The following is a 23,293-nucleotide window of genomic DNA, read 5'->3' as shown; positions in this document are numbered from 1 at the left end:
TCCATGGCTAAGTGCCTTGTAAACTACCAAGTACTGTACAAATTTTTGGTCATTAAGCTCAGGCTTGGCTAGGTCTTGCGGAGGACAGAGAGTGTAACCCCCACCCTCAGGGCATCTGCCATGTAGTTTGGGGGTTAGTGGCATAAATAATTCAAGGCCTACTTAGTCTTTACCTCAGTGAGGACTTTTTAAAAGAAATCGTTATGAAGACTTTCAATACAATATATTGAATATATATCAATATAATATAAAAGAGACAATGAGTGTAATCAGGCTCCGTGTGCTCATCAGCCGACTTCAACAGCCATCAGCCCATGGCTATAATCCTGCCTATTAACAGCTCCATCTTAACTTCACCTTCCTTCTTGTTATTTTGAAACAAATCCCAGACATCTTATCAACTTATCTATAAGTAGTTCAATATATATCTCTTAAAGATAAGGATTCCTAAAAAAATAGCTACTGTACCATTAGCACATCTAGAACGGCCCCTTAATATCATCAGATATCCTGACAGTGTTCGTATTTCCAGTGGTCGAGGGGGCTGTTTTGCCCTTGCCCGGGGAGGCCTGACTAGGGAACCCTTGCTTTTGACTGAAGGGAAGGTGACTGACAGGGGTGAGGCAGTGACATTTGAGCTGAAGCTCTGAAGAGAGGCCCAGGCAAAGTCAGAGCTGGAGAAATTAGGGAGCCCTAGCCCCTCATTTTACAGCGCTAGCCACAGTCTCCGGGACTGCAGCTCCGGAGGCCGACTTGTGGAATCTTCTTGTGGAAACTTTGTGCCTTGCTCTTCTAGCATTAAATGGGGTAAACTCTCCCACTTGCCTCCCCAGTTCCAGGGCCACCCAGGAGCTTGAGGTCAGCAGGCCTGGGAGAATTCCTGGGAGGCTCCTCTCCTCCTGGCCCCTCCCCTGGCCCCTGAGGCCACTTTGGAGCAAAACAGGATGCGTTCAGGATGAGCGTCTTTCCCAGCTTGTCATCTAATCACCAAGGCCCAGCTTGGAGCTTCCTCTCTCATTCATGATAAAAACCCTCACTGTCTCCCCTTTCCCTCCGCCTCAGTAAGGGTGTGCTGACTTCCTCCACATCCGGGCCAGCCCTCCTCCACCCCCATGTGGAGCTGAGGGAGAGCTTCCCTGTCCAGGCCTCTCTTCCCACTGCTCCAGAGCAGTCTGTGAGAGGTGTGGCGAGACCCCATGAGCGTTCTCCCTGGCTGCGGCCTCCTGCTCTTGGGCTGTCCTTGGGAAAGGAGTGGCTCCTTTCCAACAAGCCTGGGGTCCTGCCACTGCTTGGTTAATGATTGAGCCACATAATAACCACCTTGAAAAGTCACCTCTGGGGGATGGCCATTAACTAATTCCCTGTCCACCCCAGGCCTTAAGGGGATCCCATCTTAACCCTCACCTCCCCCAAGGGGACACTAACAAACATTCCTTCACAGGAACTTCTGGGGCCAATTAAACGTCTGCCCCTCTGTCTTCGTTTGGGCAAACAGAAGTTGTTATTCACGTTGCTGAGAGACACACATTCATCTGGGTGGTTATCGAGAGGGTGAGGGAGTTAAGTTGATAGCGATTCGGATGGGCAGTGGGGTTAGGGGGATCTTTAGGCATCAGAGTCAGAAGGGGCTGGGGGTGTTTCCAGGAGCACTTGACCCCCTAAGATCAATTTGAAAGAGCGAGAAATACCCCCCCCCCAAAGGATCTGCCGTTATTGGGGCTGTTTGTGTGTCTGTTTTCAGTACAGCTGTGGGGCCCTCCTCCTTGCTAGGCAGGGACATGAGCTGTCAGCCTCACTGCTGCTGCTGCTGTAAGGCTGAGGCCTCTGTGGTGGAGGAAGAGACCTTCCTCTGAGAGCCTGTATCTTGACAAGCAGTGGGAATTGGGAAGGGTCAGCCCAGGTCCCATTCAGAAAGCTCTGAACCCCAAGCAGTTTTCTGAAATTTCAGTGAGAAGAGAAAGAACCAGCATTTCGGGAACCATGTGGGCCTACTATAGAGTCCGCAAGCCTGGCTTCTGGTTGTGCCTCTCTGTAGCTATCTACCTGAATGACATTTGCTTTCTCTGGGCCTCAGTTTCCACCATTTAAAAACTGGCAGGGCAGGTGGCATGCACTCAGTGGTCTCTCAGGTTCCGTTGCAGCTGTAAGATTATGCATTCCCAGCCAAACCTTTTGCTTGTCCACAAGACAAAGGTCAGTTGGCTTTAAGTTCTGCCAGGCCTGGTCACTAAATTTCGCCAGTTGACTGGTCAGTTTGGGCTGACCAGGCCTTGAACTGCCACAGCTTAGGTTTTCCTTGAGCATGGGCTTTTGTGCAGTTTGCTCTCCAGCCCCCTCCCCATGTTTGTGTGTGTCCCGAGTGGCCACCCTCTGACCCATTCAGCCACAAGTTAATGAGTGACCTGCTCTCCCTGGATAGTAGCAGCCCAAGGTGCTCCTGGGATCCCAGGTCTCTGTGGGAAGCGGCCAAGGGCTTAGCCAGCCCCAGTCAGTCACCTTTATGCTTTCTCCCACAATACCGCACAGGTAGGGAGCAGACTGAGCTCCGGGGAGAAGGGCCTTTAGAGGACACTCGGTCCCACTCTCCTTGTGAACCCAGGTCTTCCCACCAGGTATTTGTGCAGCACCACCTTCAGTACCTGAGAGCACAATGTTTCAAAGCAGTTGCTTTCATTCATGGACCGTCCAAAAGCATTTGCTTATGTTGAACTGAATGCCATATCCCTGTGGCTTCTACAGCCCTGGGTCCCAGCTCTGCCCCCTGGGACCACCTAGCCAGTGTCTGTTCTCTCTGACTTGCAGAGGTCTGAGGATGGAACCCAAGTACCTCTGCCTCTTCCCTAGGCCAAACAGCCTCAGTTCCTCCAAGTACTTCTCAGGGGACCTGAGACCAGTCCCCTTTGCAGCCTCGTTACTGTCTTCTGCACATGCTACTGTTTGGGGCCCTGGGAATGCGGAATGGGGCTCTGGAAGTCCCTCAATCCCCTCTGTTTATTTCTAGCCTGAACTTTTCTACAAGATTTCTCTGTTATTTTTCTGGTGACTCCAGCAGGTGCCTTCTGAACCCCCAGAGTCCTGGGTCCAAACACCTCATACAGCTCTCTGATATGTTTGTTGGTCTGGTCCGGCCAGCTCTCATGACTGGGGAGCCCTTGGAGTCTAGGGCCTTCTTCTTGGTGCCCTCATAGCAGAGGGCAAGTCTGATGAGAGGAGGTGCTCCCTTTTGATGAGTTGACTGCAGTATACCCTGTGGGGGCTGCCAGTATATCCTGTTTTCCTGCCACTTGCTTTCTTCCCTTGAGCTGGTGGAGGTGGGGGGAAGGGGATATTTTGAGGAGCATCAAAGCCGGAAATGAGTATGAGCCATGCCCACAGTGGGGCCTAGAAGGATGAATCAGACAGGGAGAAACACCAACTCAGCCATTCCTCCTCTGCAGTTGACGATGATGACCACGATGAGTCTTCCTATTTCTTTCCATTTCCAAGGCACTTTCACTTCCACGATTCTGTTCTGTTTTCAGAGTAGCCTGGGAGGATAAGCAGTGTGATCCTTGCTGATGCCCACCTGGGGCCCAGATGGGGCAAGGGCCTGGTCTCCGAGGAGAGAGGATTTGGAGCCCAGGTCTCCTGATGCTCAGCCCTCCCTATTTCCCCCAAACCACACCCGGCAGCCAAGGCAGCTAGGGCTGACTCGGCAGCTTCCTCACCACAGAGGAACCTCTGCCCAGGCTGCAACTCTGTTCCCATGGTAGAGGGAGCAACCTCCAGGGGAGGTGACCAAGGATTTCCTGTCCTTTATCTGGGCTGGCCCAAGGCTGGCCTGTCTGAGGTGTGAGACACACACTTGCAGCCAGCTTTTCTGCTCCAGGCCAAGGTCAAGCCAGGCTGGGGCTACGAGCAGGCAGTTTGGGAAGTGCTTGGCCCCAGACGTCTGGCCAGAGCAGTCCCCACCTAGGCAGGGCTTTCTAAATGGGAAAAACTAAAAGGGACATGTGGGAAAGGGGCCAGAATGGAGATGAAGCAAAAGGCATGCTGAATCATATACATGGAGCTTGGGGCAGGAAAGTGTCATGGTGCGGGAGCAGGGGCTCTGGGATGAACAACACTGGGTAGACTTTAGGCAGATTACTTAACCTCTGTGAGCCTCCATTTTGTCAGCTGTAAAATGGAGCTGTATGTACCTACCTCATGGGGTTGTTGAGTAGCAAGTCCAATATGAACAGAATTCTCACAATTATTGTTGTTTAGTGGTACTTTCTGCCACCTTGTCTTGTTGCTGTTTTTCACTGACCCGGGCCTGTGCGGTGCTCAAACATGCTGCCCCCTAGGCCTTAGGTCGGGCCCTCTGTCCTTCAGATTCCACTTCCTCCAGAAAAGCATTCCTTGGCCACACCCACCTGTATGGAGGGATCCTTGTGGCATTTATGACCATGACCATGATAATGACAATGATAATAGTGAACTCTTCTAAATTCTTGACACATTTGAACTTATTTAGCTCCCATGGTGATTCTGTAAGGTAGGTACGGCTATCCTCATCCACATTTTACATATGAAGAAATAGGCAGGGAGAGGCTCAAAGAAGAACGTACTCAAGGTCACATGGCTGGGGAATGATGTAACTGGGATCAGGACCCAGGCAGGCTGAGTCCATCGCCCACACCCTTAACAATGGTGCCACGCCTCTCCTTCTCCCTTTCTTGGGTGCCCGGCCAGGCGGCCTGAGCTTGGGCTTGGGTCTCCCTTCTGCCCCTGACTGCTTATTTTACCCACCAGTGATCAGTCACTCCTGGGCAGACAATCCCTAGGTCCTTGCCTGCCCCCTCCCCACCAAGGAGGACAAGTGGAGAGGAGAGAAATATCAAAGGGCTGGGGATCGAGGCTCTAAAGCAGAGCTGCACTGTTGGGGGACGGTGTGCAGGAGGAAGCTGGGGAGGTGGTTCTGACGGCGGCAGGCCTGCCTAATGAGCACCTTCCAGCACGAGGGGTGGAGAATAGGGAGCTGGGTGGCATCAGGGAAGAAGAGACATTATAACGAGCTCTCCTGACAATCAGCTTTCGTTATTTAAAAGGTGTGGGTGGTGAGGGGCAGGCAGGAGGCTGGCTGGATTAACTTTCGTGACCCCTCCAGCTGGTGTGGCCCATGCTGGTATTGGGCTGGAGGGGTAAGCTTTTGTCCAGAAGCTCTAGCCCTCCCCACAATGTTCCCACCTCAGGGCCCTTGGGGGGCTACAAACTTCCTTCCTATAGGCTGTACCAGCTGTCAGCTCCATTGCTTTCGAGCACATTCTCTGTGATCTTGCCTCCAAACGGGGGCCAGGGAGTGCTTCGGAGGACAGCCCCATCTTAGCTTCTGCCTCCCTGGGGAGTATGGGCCTGGTAGCTCCTCTGGCCAGGTGCTCCAGGAGAATTTGGCTTTTGTTCAGTTTTAGACCTTGGTGCTTAGCATGGGGCCTGGCACCAAATAGGAGTGGATTTGGAGGGCAGAGCCTAGGGAGACCATATGGGAACCGATCAACAGGACGGCTATGGGCATTTAGGCAGGCTCCTGGCCCCCATCTGTAGTCCAGTGGAAGCCACTTGAACTTCTGTAACCTTAGTTTCCCCATTTGTGCAATAGGTCTGCTTTGAACAGGGCTGCCATGGGGACCAAATGAGATGTGGGATGGTCAAGTGTTTTCTCTACTGATGGGAAGTTACTTCAGGCTAAGTGTTCATGCTGCAAAACTCCTGGTGTATGTTTATTGTGTCTATGGCCAAAGTGACTTCTCCTATTTGATGAAAAGAATTCTACCTGGTGGACTTGGAGGATTCTGAATCCACACTGCCTGGATTTGCATCTTGACCCGCCACTTCCTAGCGGCTGATTTGGGGCAAGTTACTCAATATCTCTGGGCCTTAGTTTTCTGTCTGTCAAATAGAAATTTCATAGCACTTACCCCCCATAGGGTTGTTGTCAAGATTCAGTGATAGAAACCATATAAAAAGTACTTATGCCTGGGACACAACACTGACTCAGAACCCTTTGGTTGTTATTGTTGTTATCTCATTTTATACTTGCAAAAACCTCCTGTTGTCAGTGCTAAATCATATCGCTATTTTACAGATAAGGACACCGAAGCACAGAGAATTAAGTCTTGCCCAATCTGATCTGTGTAAAGTTCTTAGCTCAGGGCCTGGCACATAGTAAGTACTCAGTAAATATTAGTGTTTTATCTTAATTATTACTCATAATTGTATTCAGTATCATAAGTATTGTTATCAATAAGGAGCACAACCACAGCTAAGAAGTAGCAGAGCCCAGACTAAAAGCCACATTCTCAGATTGCTAGCCTGTTAGTCTTCCCACTGCACCCCAAAACCTCTGTTTCTAGATATCACACAGCTGTTTGGTCACCAATTTGGATTCTCCTTCCTTTCACCCCACATGGCCTGAGCGTGCACGTTGCCACCCCCTGCCCACAAAGCCAAGGCCCTGGCCCTCCCCTTTCTGCCCAGAATCACAGCCCTCCCTTTGGCTGCAGGGCTCAGGGGAGGCTTGTCACCACTGGCTTCCATAGGGGGGAATAGACCCTGTGAAGAGGCTGCTTCTCTCAGGCCCATTTTCTGTCAGAGATGATTTTTTTTCGGGATCTCAGGGTGGGGCCAGGTTCCTTTAAGGCATTTCCTGCCCGGGAGTTTAAATTTGGCCTCAGCAAAAGGAAAAGGAAGTAGGCAAGGGGGGTGGGATGTAGAAGTGGTGGCACCGGGTCAAAATGGGCGAGTGCCAAGACTTCACAGGCCAAGAGAGGAAGCAGGAGATGGCGCATGTCCCTTCTCATGTCGGCTTGGAGGCCCTCGCAGGAGCTCGGGATAGAAGAGCTGAGGCTTCCTTGAGGCCAGAATGCCTTCACCCTCAGGCAGAGATTATTTTTCCTTTTTACACCTCTAGGCCTTGGTGGTTTCTGCCTGGCGCAAAGGTGTTTTGCTGGTCATGTAGTTGGCTGAGTTGCAGGTACGTCTCCTCAGTTCTGTGTCTTTGCTATAGTGATGCCAGAGGAATGGGTGGAGTCAGAGGCCCGCACAGTGTTTCGCTGGAAAGCAGGACTTCCTGTCTAGGTGTTGCCAGAACATTCTGTAGCCCTTACCACACTGCAGTGGGGATACTGAGACAAATAGGACCCTATGCTGTGAGACTCTGGTTGAGTGGGGGAGACAGTCTCATGTGCTGCTGAGAAGGTAATGGAAATATGTAAGGGGTCATTTAATTTAAATGAGCCGTTGAGTGGCAGGGGATTAGGGAGATATCAGGGGAGGAAGACTTCATGGGGCATTTGACCTCCATCTTGATAGATAATGGGAGTTTGCAGCTTCAAGTCAGGCTGGGTCTAGGGTGTAGAAGGCCTCAAGTGCCACATGGAAAGCAGTCGGCGTCTGCCCTGGGCTGTGGGCAGTGGGGAGCCTGCTAGGCTGCAGACTAGGAGAGCGGCCAGGTCAGAGCTGGGCTCTTATAAGAAGAAGCTGGCAGGACACCTGTTGAAAGGAGAGACTAGAGGCCGGGAACTTGGAGGGCTTAAGTAATCCAGGCATGCCAACCTAGAGCATGGCTGGGCGTGGGAAACCGTGACCACTTGGTGGAAAAGTCGGTAGAACTTGGTGACTAAATACATGAGTCGAGAGAGGACAGAACAGGATGACTAGTGGTTTAAGCCTGGGTGTTCGGGTGCCTTGGAAGGCAGGAGAGCAGGAGAGCCAGATCGGGAGGGGAAGATGGGTTTTGTCTTGGTCCCCACTGAACACCCTCACTGGAGTGTCCCAGAGGAGAATGTGCAGGAGGAGGACAGCTCCCTCCTACGGAACCAGCCAGCGCAAATCACACATACCCCTTCTCTGGGTCTAGATTTTGGTGAGTGGCCATTAGGAGATGGAAAAACTGAGGCCCAGACAGAGTTGGTGGCTTGCCCAAGGTCACCCAACAAGTTCCCAGTAGAGTTAAGGCTAGAATGTAGTTCTCCTGACCTTCAGTCCGATAAGCTTTCCACCCCTACCGTGGTGGAGAGCAGTTACCACTGGTCTACCATCTGCCCCAGACCAGTTAGGCTGGCATCTCTTGCTTCCAGGCTGGCGACTGGAGGTGATGGAGTAGTGCAGGACTGATGAAAACAGCCGTCCTTCCTTGTAACCATGACCTTGTCAGAGCACTTGGGACTGGGTTGGGGGCAGGATTCCCTGAGGGCAAGAGAGCTAATGGAGTGACTGTAGCAGAGCAGGTGGCAGCGGTGACCTTCACTGTCACAGGGAAGCCCTGGGCTGGGCAAGAATGTCAGCTGCCTGCTTTAACCCTGCTGTATCAAGTGCCAGCCTAGGAGACCACAGACTGGACTCTGGACCCAAATTTTCAAGCAGCCCCGGGAGGCCAGAGGCCTGGTTTAGCCACAGGGCCCTCATGAGCCTCCCTCACTTAAAGCTGCATACCAGATCTCAGGCTTCAGCTTCTTGGGGAGAGGGGCGCAGTTGGGGGTTTCTTGTGTAACTTCCATATTTATAAAAACTCCAAACTCAAACTGCCACCTGTCCCTGGCTGACCTGACCCTTCCTGCAAAGGACTGTCGGTGTCCACAGACAAGGGACCTCCACTGAATCATGCATCCAGTCTTTGCCTCATCCCTCAGGACATCCTCAAGGAAGGGTGGGGATACCTGGAAGTGCCTGAGGCCCCCAGTTAAACTGGAGGCTGAGCTCACAGTGCCACACTTCAGGTCTGGAATCAGCCTTTCTTTTGTTGTGGGGATTGTCCTGGCCTCTATTCAGTAGGTGCTAGTAGCATCCCTCCCCAGTTGCGATGACTGAGAATGTTTCTAAACATTGCCAAAGGTCCCCTGGGGCATAACATTGTCCCTGGTTGAGAATCCCTGAGGCTCTGTGGCTTTGGTGTGGACATGGAGCGTTAAGGAGAGAGGGGTATCAGAATGGAGAGCCACACATGTCAGCCTGCCACTAGCCAGCAAGAAGATTCAGTGGCTTCACTATGTCGCCATCCAGTCAAATGGTACTGTCCCTCCCTGGGCTGTGTGCCTTGGTGGTGCCTCAGTTCTGACAGGGAGACTCCAAAAGTGTTGCTCATATGGGCCCCGGAGCTTGGCATCCAGCTGTAGCCCTGGCTGTGATCAAGACTGGCGTCCCAACAGGTGCAGCAGGGGCCCCAAGTCCTGCCTGTGACCCAACAAGCTAGAGGCCAGCCAGTGGCTAGCACTGCCAAGCTAGCTGCTTGAAATCCAGCAGCCCTTACTGTGGCACCCCTGCTGTGAGGTTTGGAATGTGGGATGAAAGCTATTTCGGTCTTGTGTCTTTCTTCCCTTTGCCCTCCTCCCCTGTAAGAATCTAGTAAGAATTGTAATTACAGCTAAGAGCAGCAGTAGCAGGGAGAGGAGTGTACCCAATTTCCCAGAGGACAGGGTATCGCAGACCCCCCTGAATGTCCCGTCCAAGGTCAGGAGGGGAAGCCTTGGCAGTCGTAAAATTCATGACAGCTGTTAGTATGAGCCCTTGTGAGGGCTCCTCTCCCTCTGTCCCTCGGTGTGTGGGGTGCATAGCCAGACAGTCACCTGTTGTAGCATTTCTGCAAAGTTGAATGAAGCCCCACCTGAGGGATCCAAGGCTCAAGGCTGGGTGGGCACACTTCTTGTGGTCTAGGCTCCTTAGATGTATCCTTACAGGAGGGTGAAAGGAGCTGCTAATAACCACTTGGAGCCAAGAGAGATAGATTTCTGGCCCCTGCCAGAAAGCCAACATCTCTTCCTTAAATAGGATCCCTCTCTAGGAGTGAAGGTGGGCAAAGAAAACGGGCTTTGCATCTACCAAGAGAAATGAGCTGAGAAGCTGTTTGCCAGAACTTAGCATTTCCCTATAGCAGCAGGGCCTGGAGTGTTGGGGGGCCCTTCTGCCACTCTGGAATACCAGCTTGGCCTTACAAAGCCCACCTTGGAAACTTGGGTCATCACAAAGACAGTGGCATCCCAGGTCTTTCTCTACTGCCTCAGAACGCTGGCTTTTCCTCCTGTGCTCACTAAAGGTGGGAGAGACCATGCTGATACCAGACCTTGTTTGGGAGACACTTGTCCTACAGTGAGGGCCATGAAGGAGATGTCTTTCCAAATAGAAAGCAAAGTAAGGCAAAGGAAATCAGCACATTTGCTGAAAGCTTCCTTTTGGAGTAGGTCAGTTAACTGAATAGATTACCTTCACAAACACCCACAGAATTGCCCTCCCCTGTCCCACCATATGCATTCGTATTGCTGCTCATTGCTCTCTTGCTCCTTCACTTGAGCCTGGAGAGAACATGGACCAGTGATTCGAATGGGCCTGAGTCTGGCCTCTGGCTGGAATCTTTTCAGAGACCTACGCTGTGGCTTTTTAGCTGGCCATGTTTGTTCACGGCAGCGGTTCTCCATCTTGCCTACACTTTAGAATCATGTGGAAAGCTCTCAAAAACAGATGGAAACTTTCCCAGAGATTCTAATTTAATTGGTCATGACTGGGGCCCAGGCACCAGAATTTTTAAAAATATTTCCTTCCTTCCTTCCTTCCTTTCTTTCTTTCTTTCTTTCTTTCTTTCTTTCTTTCTTTCTTTCTTTCTTTCTTTCTTTCTTTCTTTCTCTTTCTTTCTTTCTTTCTTTCTTTCTTTCTTTCTTTCTTTCTTTCTTTCTTTCTTTCTTTCTTTCTTTCAGAGAGGGAGAGAGAGAAAGAGCATGTGAGCATGAGTAGGGGGTGGGGCAAAGGGAGAAGCAGGGAGCTGAGCAGGGAGCCTGACATGGGGCTCCATCCCAGGACTCTGGGATCATGACCTGAGCCGAAGGCAGATACTTAACCAACTGAACCACCCAAGCGCCCCCAGGCACTGGAATTTTTAAAAGCTCTCAAATTATAATGTGCAGTCTGAGCTGAGAGGTTACTGTTTTGGCAGTAACAAGGACCCTTTGATCTGGGCCTCTGTGACATCCACCCATTGCTTGTCCTGGGCCCTGAGTCTTACCTGGTACCTATGCCTGAGCTGGGTTTTGGGTTGGGAAAGAGTAGGCAGAAGTGGGGTCTGGGCAGCTCTCTCAAAGCCCACGGAGTGACCACAAGACGGAAGGACTCAAGTCCCCCAAGTGTGGCATGAAGAGGGTGGGGCTTGTGATATTGGCTGGGTGAGGCCTGACCTCCCTCAACTTAGTTGCCCTTTTCTTTTCCTCCTAGCTCATGCTCACTTTTTTTTTTTTTTACAAGTAGGACACAATCTGAACTGAGCCTTAAAGGCTGTGAATGTGTGCATACCAAGGTCAAGTAGTCTTTTTTTTTTTAAGTTTTATTTAAATTCCAGTTAGTGAACATACGGTGTAATAGTTTCAGGAGAGAGAGAGAGGCCAAGTTCAAGTAGTCTTAACAAAAGTGGTGCTCTCTAATGATAACTTTCATACAGCCACTTTCAAAACCAGGCAAAACCTGACCCATTCCACACACGGCGGTAGGCAGGAAAGCTGTTGGCCCTCACTACACAGATGAAGATCCAAAGCTTAGGGAATGAAGCAAGTTGGCTAAAATGACTTAGGCAGCAAGTAGGGAAGCTGGCTTGATTGGAAGAAGCTCTTTCTTCAACTCAGTTATCTATCATCTTTGAGCATTATTGCATTTCCTCCGTGGGAGATGTTGCTGCCCCTTCCCTGAGTGCATAAACTACCCTTGTTCATCTAGTGTTTCTCAGGAACAGAAGCCCTGCTTTTCTCCTCATCCCACCCTTCTCTGAATAGAAGAGAAGCTCTGTGCTACGAGGATCCTGTGCGTGGCCTGTGCGAGTGCAGGTGCAGATCCTGTCATTGATCTCTGAAATCATCTGCTGCTGCTCAGCCATTTTCCTTTGACACTCATTCCAGGAAACCTGTGGGTGTGGCCTTGAGACCTGATTGGACTCTGGAGCTTTTGAGTATGCCCCTTTCCCAAATTCTTATGGTTCAGATCAGCTGGGACCCTCCCCAGGGAGAGAGTCTGGGCTTAAATCTCTGTGGAATTCAGCTTGTGCCACCTGAGTGCCATTCCTGACCTGTCCCAGCATAGCATCCTAGCTTTGGCCAGAGCACGGCCTGCAGAATATAGCAGTTGAAACGGCTGAAATCTGCACATCTGTACATAGAAGCTGGACTGACTAGCTTCTAGTCTAGAAGCAGACATTCCTTCATCCCTCGCCTCAGCCTGCCCAGTGTCACTCTCCCCGCCGAGCACTTAAGGCAATCCTTAGTCTGGGACACCTGGGCCCCAACCTCAGGGTGAGTGGTCACTTCTGGCCGCAGCCTGAGTAGGCTGGGACGGGTGGGAGGGATGAACGCAAAGCGCTTTAGCTCAGTCCTTAATCACCAAGACATATGTCTCTGACTGCTCCATCTGGGAGGGAGCCTCAGGGCCTCCCAGCCCTCCAGGAGGTGGTGTATTGTTGGGAGCCAGTGTCGCTGACATCCTGTTGGGTAATAACCCATCACATTCTCCAGATTCCTGCCAGGGAGGACTTGCTGGGGATTCAGTCTGTAGCCCTGCTGCAAACTCCTTGGCTCTTTGTTGTTTGGAGCTATTGTGGTGTCTTTGAGACTGCCTCCTAACTAACCTCACTTCCCAGAGCCATTTGGCTGCAATTTTGACAGTAATGTGGATGCAGCCACTTTCCAGACCCAAAAGGAAATGCCAGCTGGGCCTCTTTCTTCTGTTTGTTCTTTTTTCTTAGGACCCTTCAGTTAGTGGGGAGAGCTTGTACTATGCGTCAGGGTTGGTTTTTTTTTTTTCTCTCTCCAGTATTTTACTTAATGCTCTCAGTAGCAATTCCAACTAGACTCTATCACCTCCATTTTACAGAGGGGGAAACTGAGTCTTACAGAGGTTAAATAACTTGCCCAAAGTCAAAGAGCTCATGCCTGGCAGCACCAGGATTTCAACTCAGGCTTGTAACTCCACTCTGTCAGAAGGGTGGGAAAAATCTGCGGGGCCTGGAGTTGGTTCCTTTGAGTCTAAGCCCTTTGTTTACCTGGCATCTGAGGGCAAGTGGCATAACTCAATGGAAAAGAGAGCTGGACAGGAAGTGAAAAGATCAGGATCATACATGAACAGACATTTCTCCAAAGAAGACATGCAGATGGCCAGCAGATGCATGAAAAGATGCTCAGCATCACTCACCATCAGGGAAATGCAAACACTACACGACAGTGTCATATCACCTCACACCTGTTAGGATGGCCAAAATCATCACCACAAGAAACAACAGGTGTTGGCGAGGGTGTGGAGAAAGGGGTACCATCTTGAGCTGTTGGTGGGAATGCAAGCTGGTGCAGTCACCGTGGAAAACAGTACAGAGGTTCCTCAAAAAGTGAAAACTAGAGCTACCCTACCACCCAGCAATTGCACTACTGGGTATTTACCCAAAGGATACAAAAACACAAGTTCAGAGGAATACATGGACCCCTGTGTCTTTGGCAGTGTTATTTACAACAGGGAAGATATGGAAGCAGCCCAAGTGTCTATCAATTGATGAGTGGGTAAAGAAGATATGGTATATATACAGTGGAATATCACTCAGTCATAAAAAGAATGAGATCTTGCCATTTGCAGTGACGTGGATGGAGCTAGAGAGTTTATGCTAAGCAAAATAAGTCAGAGAAAGACAATTTAGGAAACAAAACAAATGAGCAAAGGGGAAGAGAGAGAGCAAGCGAACAAGAAACAGACTCTCAACCATAGAGAACACACGATGGTTACCAGAGGGGAGGTGGCTGGGGGGGGTGGGTATAATCAGTGATGGGGACTAAGGAGGGCACTTGATGTGATGAGCACTGGGTGATGCATGGAAGTGTTGAATTACTGTATTGTATACCTGAAACTGAAATAACACTGTATGTTAAGTAACTGGAATTAAAATAAAACCTTAAAGAAAAATAAAAGATCACGGTCATAGTCTCAGCTGTGACACGTAAATCTGTGGGAGTTAGAAAAGTCACGTGGGCCTCAATATGCGCCATACTGTAGCTTTTTTAAAGGGCTGTTTTGAAGAGCCTCACCACAGACCAATTAAATCAGCCTTTGAGGATGGGGCCCCAGGAAATTGGTATTTTTAAGCTTCTTAGCTGATTTTAATGTGCATCCAAGGGTGAGAATCCTTGAGTTGGATGATATAGGCTAGTGCTTCTCAAACTTTAATGTGTATGCAAATCGACTCAGGATCTAGTTATAAATGTAAATTCTGATTCAGTCGGTCTGGGATTCTGCATTTCTAACGAGGTCCCTGCTGCTGCTGCCGCTGCTGGTCCAGGGATCACACTTAGAATAGCAGGGGGCTAGAGGACTCTAGTAGCAGTGAAAGAACTTGGTGCCCACCGAAGTGAGCTAGTTTCCTTCCCAACAACCTTGGCTAAGGCCACTGCCTCACGTGAGAGGAACAGGTAGCTCGCCACTGTCCTGTGGCCTCTGCCTCTGTGGTTCGGGTAGATAGCGCAGGTATTTAAAATGTCGGACTTTATTACTGCCCTCTCCCACCTCCTTCAGGCTTAGGAGGGAGCTCAGGACTAATGGGCAGGCAGGTGCCTCTCTCCTTGCCTTTGCTCTTTGTCCTGTGTCTAGCCATAAAGGACCGAGGGCTGCAGTGGACTTCAAGGGTGTGTTCTTGGCATGTAGGCCGATCCATGGGGACTGGATGCCCTGCCTGGGGTAGCCATACCAGATTTGTGGCCCTTTAGGGGTCACTGTTTCCTTCTGTGCCTGCATTTCTGGAAATTCCTACCAGGTCCCTCCTTTGGTAGCTTCTCTTTGTCCTAATGATGGGATAGCAGAGCTGGCTGCTGTGAGGGGCTCTGATCATGGAGAAGAGGCTTCTCCCGGGGCTGTGGTAGGATCAGGAGACAGGGAGGTGGTTATGGAAGCTGGCTCAGCTGTCCTAAGAGCAAAATCATGTCTTCAAATGCTTCCTGGGCTGATGTGCAGTCCCTTCCAGCAGCTCTTAGCACAATTCTCCCAGACCACCTCTTGCCTAGAGACCTGCGTCCTCTCCCAGGCTTGCATTGCCCCCTGCCAGAGGGTCTGGGGTACTGTTGGCTGAGCTCTGTGGGAACAAACACTTCCCAGGACCTCTCAGAAGTCCTGATGATTCCTAGATCTTTATCATAGGTTAGAAAGTTGCAGTAACCAAAAATGTGTGCACATACACAAATTTGGGTGCGTGCACAGACCGAGGGGCCTACCTGTGTGTGTACAGGTGTGCTGTCCCACATCGATCTTCATGGATCGTGGACATGAGCAGACTTGGCTGGCTACAGCTGTGTGCAGAGGCAGAGGCTGGGGTGGCCCTCACTCTGGGAAATGCACAGATGTTCATCCCTGCCCCACTCCTGTTTGCTCCCAAAGCCCTCAGCGGCTCCAGAGCCTTCTCTTCTCCCCCCTCAAATCCTCATCAGTGTGTGACCCTTCAGAAGTCTATTGTTTTTTCTGACCAACTTCCACCTTCCTGCCCTCTTCCCTCCCTTGTCTCCCCACCCGGCATCCTCTCAAGTACCGTTTTGTCTTTTAACTTCTCAGTCCCAGCTGCCAGGACCTCACCCTGGATTTCTCTGTGGGAGAGCACTGGAAAGAAAGAGCTCTTCCTGTCTCAGAGAAACCTCACCAGTCTCCCTGGAGTCTCCTGGTCATGGGCGCTAAGGAAATCAAGGAGATGTTGGGTGCATGGCTCTGTGGCCAGAGCCGCTCTGCTGAGCCAGCAGCCTCCTCCGCCGCCAGCCCCACAGTGCCTGGTCCCGTAGTCCCAGCCCCACTGCTCCCTGGCAGCACTTGGGTAGGAAACAAATTGCTGCCTGGGCAGTCCCAGGGCTTTGCTAATGGCATTCAGCCCACCCTGGCCTCCTTTAGTCCAGGTGCCTGTCTCCACTGAGGCTGGGAGGGGTGCTGGGCACTCCCAGAGCAGAGGTGGAAGGCTAGCCCAACCAGTGTCCTCCAAGACTCCCACGGGTCCACACTGTGTCATCATGACAATTTGCACTGGATTATACCTCATAGGCCTAACCGCCGGGGAGAGCTGGGTCAGTCCTGGCAGGCTCCCTGGGGAGGGAGGGCTGGAAATCAATGAGTGGTAGGGGAAGGTGAGCATTGGGGAAGCTGCCACATCAGAAGGGTAGGAGCCCTGAGTGGGAGTCAGACTGAGCTTGAACTCTGGCCCCAGCACTGCTACCTTGGTCAACTGTGAGACTGTGGATGGGTCCCTTCCTTTCTGAGCCTGTCTGGAGACCCATAAAATAGAGGGAGTAAAACCTTCTTCACAGCATATTGTGTGTGTGTTAAGTGAGATTAGGTTCTCAAAGTGCGGCGAAATGTTACGTATAATAATGGTGAGAGAGAGAATGATGATCGTTGAACATTTTGTATCCTGAGCTGGACTAGGATGGTCTAGCCAGGGCCATGGAAGGGGGTGGCCTCCCGAAGAAGGGGAAGGTGAAGACACAGCTGTGGCTTTTTCCCCCAGCAGTACTCCTTGGCTCCACCCTTTCGTGGGAGTTGCCGCTGGTGGGTTCTGTTCTTGGGCAGGGGTGGGAGAGTGAGAGGGGTGTTGAGACAGGCAGGCAGTGAGGCTCAAGAAAGGTGCGCCAGGACATACAGAGGGCAGGGTATGGAGAACCGAAGGTAAATCCTAGCTGGCTGTGATACGCAGCGAAAATGCCAGCCCCCTCCATGCCTTCCTTGCCGTTTCCGGAGGACAAGAACTAGAGGTGCTCGTCCACTGGAAGTGAGGCAGCACACACCCAGCTAAGCCCATTTCTCTGCCTATTTCTGTCCCTCTGTTCTGTTCTAGAAGTCGAGGCCAAGAGAGCATGCAAGTGGCTGCGAGCAACGGGATTCCCTCAGTATGCTCAGCTTTTTGAAGGTAAGGCTACTCAGTTGCTCCCCTTCCCTACCCCAAAGCTCACCTTTTCCGTCAGATCCTTTCTCGAACCACACAAGAAGCTGTATACTTCGGCCCAGCTCCTGTCGTGGCAGCACCATCTCTAGTGGGTCATTCTGATTGGCTCTCAGAAGCTCTGGTGTCACCAGTGTGTTGAAGTACCTTGTCTGCAGCACGGCCCCTGCAGACACACCCCGGGGCCCCTGACCTCATCTCCGCTTCCGCCTGGCCTCTGTTTCCCTGTTTCTCTTCATTTTTCTGTTTCTCTTTGGAGTGGTTTATATTTGCTGTTTCCACTTCTCCCTCTTCTTCCCACACTCCCTACTGTCCCCTGCCTTCACTCCCACTTTGCCGACAAAACAGTTCTTGTCCAGGTCACCAGGGACTGCCACGTGACCACATTCAGCAGTCACTTCCCAGTCTTAATCTCTCAACAGCATTCAGTGCAGTTGGCCACTCACTTCAGCTTCTGGAACACTCACCTCCCTTGGCTGCCTCTCTCTAGATGCCGCTGTCGGTCTTCTTATAACAGACTCTGCTTTCTCTAACTGATATCTAAATGTTGGGGTATCCCAGGGCTCAATGTTGGCCCCTCCTCCCTCTCCACATTTCTTTCCCAGGAGATCCTTCTCCAAGTACCGTGTATCTTCTGGGGATTCCCAAGTATCTCTGTCAGACCTCATTCCCGAGCTCCAGATTCATCTATTCAACCAACGATTCAGTATTTCCTCATCTGTCTGACAGGCATCTCAAATTGAACAGGTCTAAATTCCACCTCCTGAGGGCATCACCGTCCCCTCAAGCCCCACAGCCAGGAATATCCTCGATTCCCCTTTCTCCTACATCCTCCATATATCATCCTCCAGCAAGTTGCTTTCTCCCTCCACGCTATGTCTCGAATCCACCCACATCCTCCTGCCTCCTGTGTAACCTGCCATCGCCACTCACCTGCCGTAGCGCGCCAGCTTCCTTCCTGCACCCCCTCCTCTCTTCAGTGCACGGCAGCCACAGGGACCCAGAGAGCCCTGGGCTTCACTCTGTCCTTGCTCTGCTCTGTTGCTCCTCTGCTGCTTTCCTGGCACACTCAGAATGAGGGTAAGCTCACATGCTTTGCTCTGGCCGTCAAGACCTCATCACCCAACTTCTGCTGAGTCCTCTTCAGTTTGCTCTCTCCATTCCAGGCTCCTGCCTAGTGCTCGCTCACACCGTGCTCTTTCCTTCCTCAGAGCCTTAATGTTAGTCCTGCCTGGAATCCTCTTCCCAGGCTCTTGGCCCGGCCAGCCCTCTCTTATTCTTCAGGACTCAGTTCGGAAGTCACTTCTCTACGACTGGCCCCCACCCTGCCGGCCTCTCTTTACCCCATCACCCTGGCTAATGTCTTTCCTATTCCACATACAGTCTTTCCATGAAGGCAGAGATCATTTTTATGTCGTTCACTGTTGTATCCCCAGTGCTTGGCATCAAGTAGGTGCTCAATTAATGTTAGTTAAATGAGAAAATGGGTTTGTGTTAGAGGTCAGGCAGAGAGGTGTGGGATTTCCTGGATGCTCTGTCCTCTGACTCCACTCCTTCCTCTCTCCCTTCCCCTTCCTACATCCCAGGGAGTGGGCTCCCCTGTTTGGCTGTACACTGTCCTCTCTGTCCTCACTCTCTCCCCGCTACCCCCACTTCACCTTGGGCCAGGGAGCAGGTTCCCTGTCTGAGTAGCCCAGGATTCAAAGGGGCTGCGGAGGGGGCGAGCTTGGCTCTTGGCAGCCGCCCAAGGCCTCAGGGCCTGCCATCTCCCAGGGACCTGCCTTATTGTTGGGTCCTCTCATGCAGCGCAGCCCTCCTTTCCCTCAACCCTGGACTTGCCTCCGATGGTCAACCTGAGCTCCCTGGGCCCCTCCTTTACCCCAGGTTTGCTCCTTCTGCTCAGCTTGTTGCTTTCCTGCCTCCTCTCTTCCCTGGCCTCCCCTTTCCACCTCGAGGGCTGCTGGCCCTGCGTTTCTGACCTGCCGCCCTCGACTCATCTTGGCTTTTCTCCGCCGTACAGAAGGTCTGTTTCCCCTGGATATTGGATCTGTGAAGAAGAACCACGGTTTTCTGGACGAGGACTCTTTGGGGGCCCTGTGCAGGTAGGGGGCACTGAGGGCCAGGCCTGGGAGGTCAGGGCCTGGCTTGGGGCTTCCCTGGGAAAAGAAACAGTCCCTGTCCCCTCCAACACAGGAGGAGCCCAGCCTGTCACAAAGCTCCTTCCTGTGCAGCGGTCACGCTGCTCGCTCTGTCTTCTGGGTCTGGGACACCTCACCACTCAGGCACTCTAGCTAGAGAGCCCAGAACTGGCCTTGATTCCTCTTCTCCCTTCAGTTAGATTCCCCAGACATTCCTCTGCTTTGTCCCCTCTCTACTTAAACTGGTTTGGGCCTTGTTTCAGGCCAAACCACGGCTTTTTGGATCCGTTTCAGTAGCCTGCTAACTGGCCTTCCTGCCATTCCCCTCCTTGCCCTGATCCAGCCTCTTTACGGCCACTAGACTCAGCTTCCAAGCAGGCACCCCTCTTCTTGGAGTGTGCAACCGCCTGCAGAGAAAAGGAAAGCTTTTTTAGCCTGAGGCGCCTTTGCAGTCTGGCTCTGACCACCCATATCAGCCTCAGTCTCCCCTGTCACACCCGCGCTGGTCTGTTTACTGTTTGCCTCTCTTCCTTGTCACAGCCTCTGGTAGAAGCCTGGGATAGAAGTGCCTGTTTCTTTTCTCCTTCAGAGTCCCGTTTCTGTCTTCCAGGAAGCCTTCTCTGACTGCCTAATCCCCCTTCATGGAAAGTCGTTGTCCCACCCTCTGTGTGCCAGCTGTGCCTCGGGCTATGCTGTTCTTGAACTTGCCCCATCTCTGTAGTAGTTTATTCCCCATATATAAGCTCCCAGAGGATGGAAGCCATAATCTCCCTAGCACTGTGTCTGGCACTGAAACCCTCATGAACACTGGATCTTGGGAGATGTTTTGATGGCTCGGGCATGTAAAGTAGTGGATGGCGTCTTGGGACTGTCTTCGTAGGTCATGCCCTGTGGGTTTTGGTGGGGACCCTCGGGTGAGCACGGCTTTCTTTCCTTGCAGGAGGCTGATGACCTTGAACAATTGTGCCTCGATGAAACTGGAAGTTCACTTTCAAAGCAAGCAGGTGAGTCATGGCAAGGGTGGACCTGGGGCCTTGTGGTAACACGGGGGACCCAGGAAGTACACAGACCACTTGCAAAACTAGCTCCAATGTCCTGGGAGTCTGGGATGTATAGAACGGTGCCTTGCTCCAGCCTGGGAGTGAGGTATAAGGGGCTATATGAGCCTGCTGGATTTTGGCAAGTGTGGCCTAGACGTTGGAGTCTGAAAACAAGTACCCTGGCCCATGGCCTCACTCACCCCCCTTGGCACACCTCTCCCCCTCTGAGTTTACTCATAACTCGACCCAGTGATGGCCCTTCCTCAGGGAAATCTATCTGCTTCCACTACCCGCTTTGTGAGGGCAAGATTTCCTTGATTAGGGAGCAGAGACAGAATAGTGTGGTGGAAAAATCAGGGCCAATATGATCTGAGAGGTCAAGATCCCCAACTGTGTTTTCCCTATCTCGACACTGAATTGGATGGGGGGAGGACATTAATAGCCTCAAGAGGCCTTTCTGACTCTGCCAATCTGGGATTGCAGAAACGGAGAGGACTCTTAGTCTGCAAATAGCCCTGGAATGCTAGCCTGATGACTTCATCCTTCCATAGGGTCGGGCTTTGTGGGTTCCTTCTGGGGCTTTCTCCACCAGAGGTCTGGAGCCAGGAGGGTCAGCTAAGCTGCCAGAGCCCTAGCCTGGGAAGCAGGAAACCCTGGAGCCTGGTCCCAGCTCTGCCACTGACTGCTCAGTGGCCTTGAGCAAGCTTCTTCCCCTCTCTGGGCCTTGATTCCCCCATATTGCAAAATAGAAAATTAGAAAATCTAAAATCTCCTTCCAGTTCTGGCATTCTGTGGTTCTAATCTAAGACTATAGCTAGAGACTTGGAAGGCTGCTGAGGACAGGAGGTCAAGTCCCCTGGATTCTAACCCTGGGTCTGTCACTGACTCACTGCATGCCATTGTATGACCTTAGGCAAATGGCTTCTCATTTGTGGGTCTGGGTTTTCCCTGTCTGTAAAACAAGGAGAGATTAGATTAATGAGATGACCGTTACCATCCATCTGGGCTCCGTCTCTTACTCCTGGCTTATTCTGGTGCCTTCTAGGACATGTCCTCCATCCGAAAGCAGGGCCCTTTACCTCAAAGCCCCCCAAGAGTTTGGAGGCAGAGCTTGGGGGTACAAATGGGGCTTGGGGACTAGACTTCTCTGACGTGACCCTGTGGCTCCCCCCCCAGAATGAAGACTCAGAAGAAGAAGAGCAGTGTACCATCAGCAACCACTGGGCTTTCCAGCAAGAAAGTAAATGCTGGTCTCGCGGGGACTCCTCTGACCTGCTGGCCCCCCCGAGTCCTGGCCTGCCGGGGACCTCCAGCTGTGAGAGCGTCCTCACGGAGCTCAGTGCCACTTCCCTGCCAGCCATCACCGTGAGCCTATCACCAGAACCAACAGACCTGCCCTCGCCCTGCCGTGTCCCCAGCCCGAGTGACCAGCCCCTCCTTAGCCCCACCCAGGGCCAAGAGGGTTCCCGGGACAAAGCCAAGAAGCACCGTTCTCGTAGCTTCCTTAAGCACCTCGATTCTCTGAGGCGGAAGGAAAAGGGTGGCGGTCAGCAAGCAGAGGCTGAACGTGGCCCAGCCACCTTAGAGAAGGCCACCAAAGCCTCCTCTTTCTGCAGTCGCCGTGGCTTCCTGTCAGCTGGATTCTACAGGGCCAAGAACAGGGGGGCCACCTCAGCCAGTGACAGCAGCACTGTGACTCAGAGGGCCTGGGAGGCCTGGCCTGTGACCATGTTTCGGCATCCGCAGCGGGCGCACCAGGGTGACTGCCTCGTGCATGTGCCCAGGGACCACAAACCAGGCACATTCCCTCGCTCCCTGTCCATTGAAAGCCTGTTTCCTGAGGACGGACACCGCTTGGCCGATTGGCAGCCAGGTAGGCCCCGGGGCTATGAAGGGCGCCGGGGCTCCTGTGGCTCCACGGGCAGCCATGCCAGCATCTATGACAACATGCCTGAGCTGTACCCAGCGGAGCCTGTACTGGCTGGCACTGAAGCTGAAGAGGAGGAGGGCGGGGGCAGCTATGCCCACCTAGACGACATTCTCCAGCACGTGTGGGGGCTGCAGCAACGGGTAGAGCTCTGGTCTCAGGCCATCTACCCAGACCTGCGGACTAGAGATAAGGAAGAGGAAGAGGAGGAAGAAGAAGAGGAGGAGGTCCCTTCATCAGTAGACATAGCCACAGTTGAGGTCGAAGGGCAGGCTGAGGCTCTGGCCCAGATGGAAGCTCCGGCCCGCAGAGGGTCCTCAGCCGTGGGCCAGGCTGATGTTCAGCCAGTTGTCCCAGCTCAGGGTCAGGATCAGGCTCAGGCTGAGCCCCTGGCCCAGGCCCAGGAACAGGACAAGGCTGAGGCCCCGGGCCCAGCCCAAGATCATGGGCAGGAGGCGAATTCAGGTGGGGAACCCACCTCTGCCTCCAGCCTGTCTGTGGAAGAAGGACACTCCATTGCTGACACGGTGGCCTCCTCCAGTGAACTGGACAGTAGTGGAAACTCCATGAACGAGGCAGAGGCCGCAGGCTCACCGGCTGGACTTCAGGCATCAGCACCACGTGAACGACGAGATTCAGGCGTTGGGGCCTCACTTACCAGGCCCTGCAGGTGGGAGTTTTGAGTAGGGGTGGGGACAGAGAACTCTGTTGTGTCTCACTGTCTCTCCCCCTCCCCATCCCTCCTCTTCCTTCTCTTCCTTCCCCTCTCTCCCCCACATGACTCTCCCTCAAGCCAGTTTCTTAGTCCCGAGGCCCAGGGGCAGGGTCTCCACTGCCTCCAGGTTAAGTTCAGGGCCTGCCTCTGCTATGGCCTTGAGCAAATTCTAGCTCCTCTTTGGGCCTTGGTTTCCCCGTGTGTAAATCAATGGTATTAGAGGAGATAGTCTCTGAGCCTCAGCTTTGCCATCCTGGATCCTTAGAGCAGTCCCTCTGCAGCCCCCACTGCAGTTGTGGAAGGGTAAGGCAATGCTGCTGCTTGTGGGCACTAGACGGGCCTCGGCTCTGTGCCACCCTCCCTGACAGCATCTTGGCCACTGGGCAGCCCTGGAAGCTAAGATTCTGTTTTTCCACCCTGGGGCCCAGCAGCGGCGCTGACAGTGTTCCCAGCTCCCCACCATTTGCTTTCATTGGGGAGAATAAAGGCCCCAGAAGAACTCAACCTTTCCTAAGATTTATCCAAACCTGCTCCCCTGGC

The 23,293-nt window shown here is 52.4% G+C and overlaps 1 protein-coding gene across 4 annotated transcripts in view; it reads left to right on the top strand.

The window, feature by feature from the left end:
* STARD8 (StAR related lipid transfer domain containing 8) overlaps positions 1-23,293 on the top strand; it is a 77,578-nt gene that overhangs the window by 47,667 nt on the left and 6,618 nt on the right. For 3 of the 4 annotated variants that reach the window (XM_045795449.2, XM_045795452.2, XM_045795451.2), the window contains 4 exons: positions 16,829-16,900; positions 18,954-19,035; positions 20,012-20,075; positions 21,288-22,708. In XM_045795449.2, the coding sequence (XP_045651405.2) occupies positions 16,829-16,900; positions 18,954-19,035; positions 20,012-20,075; positions 21,288-22,708 (1,639 nt within the window). The remainder of the gene's footprint in view (positions 1-16,828; positions 16,901-18,953; positions 19,036-20,011; positions 20,076-21,287; positions 22,709-23,293) is intronic. The other variant, XM_087860035.1, reaches the window with a different exon arrangement.

The sequence above is a fragment of the Ursus americanus genome, chromosome X (genome assembly GCF_024610735.1).
Source record: "Ursus americanus isolate L20-20 chromosome X, mUrsAme1.1.p, whole genome shotgun sequence".
Lineage (NCBI taxonomy): Eukaryota > Metazoa > Chordata > Mammalia > Carnivora > Ursidae > Ursus > Ursus americanus.
Note: the sequence above shows the minus strand (reverse complement) of the source record. Positions and strands in the feature narration are given on the sequence as shown.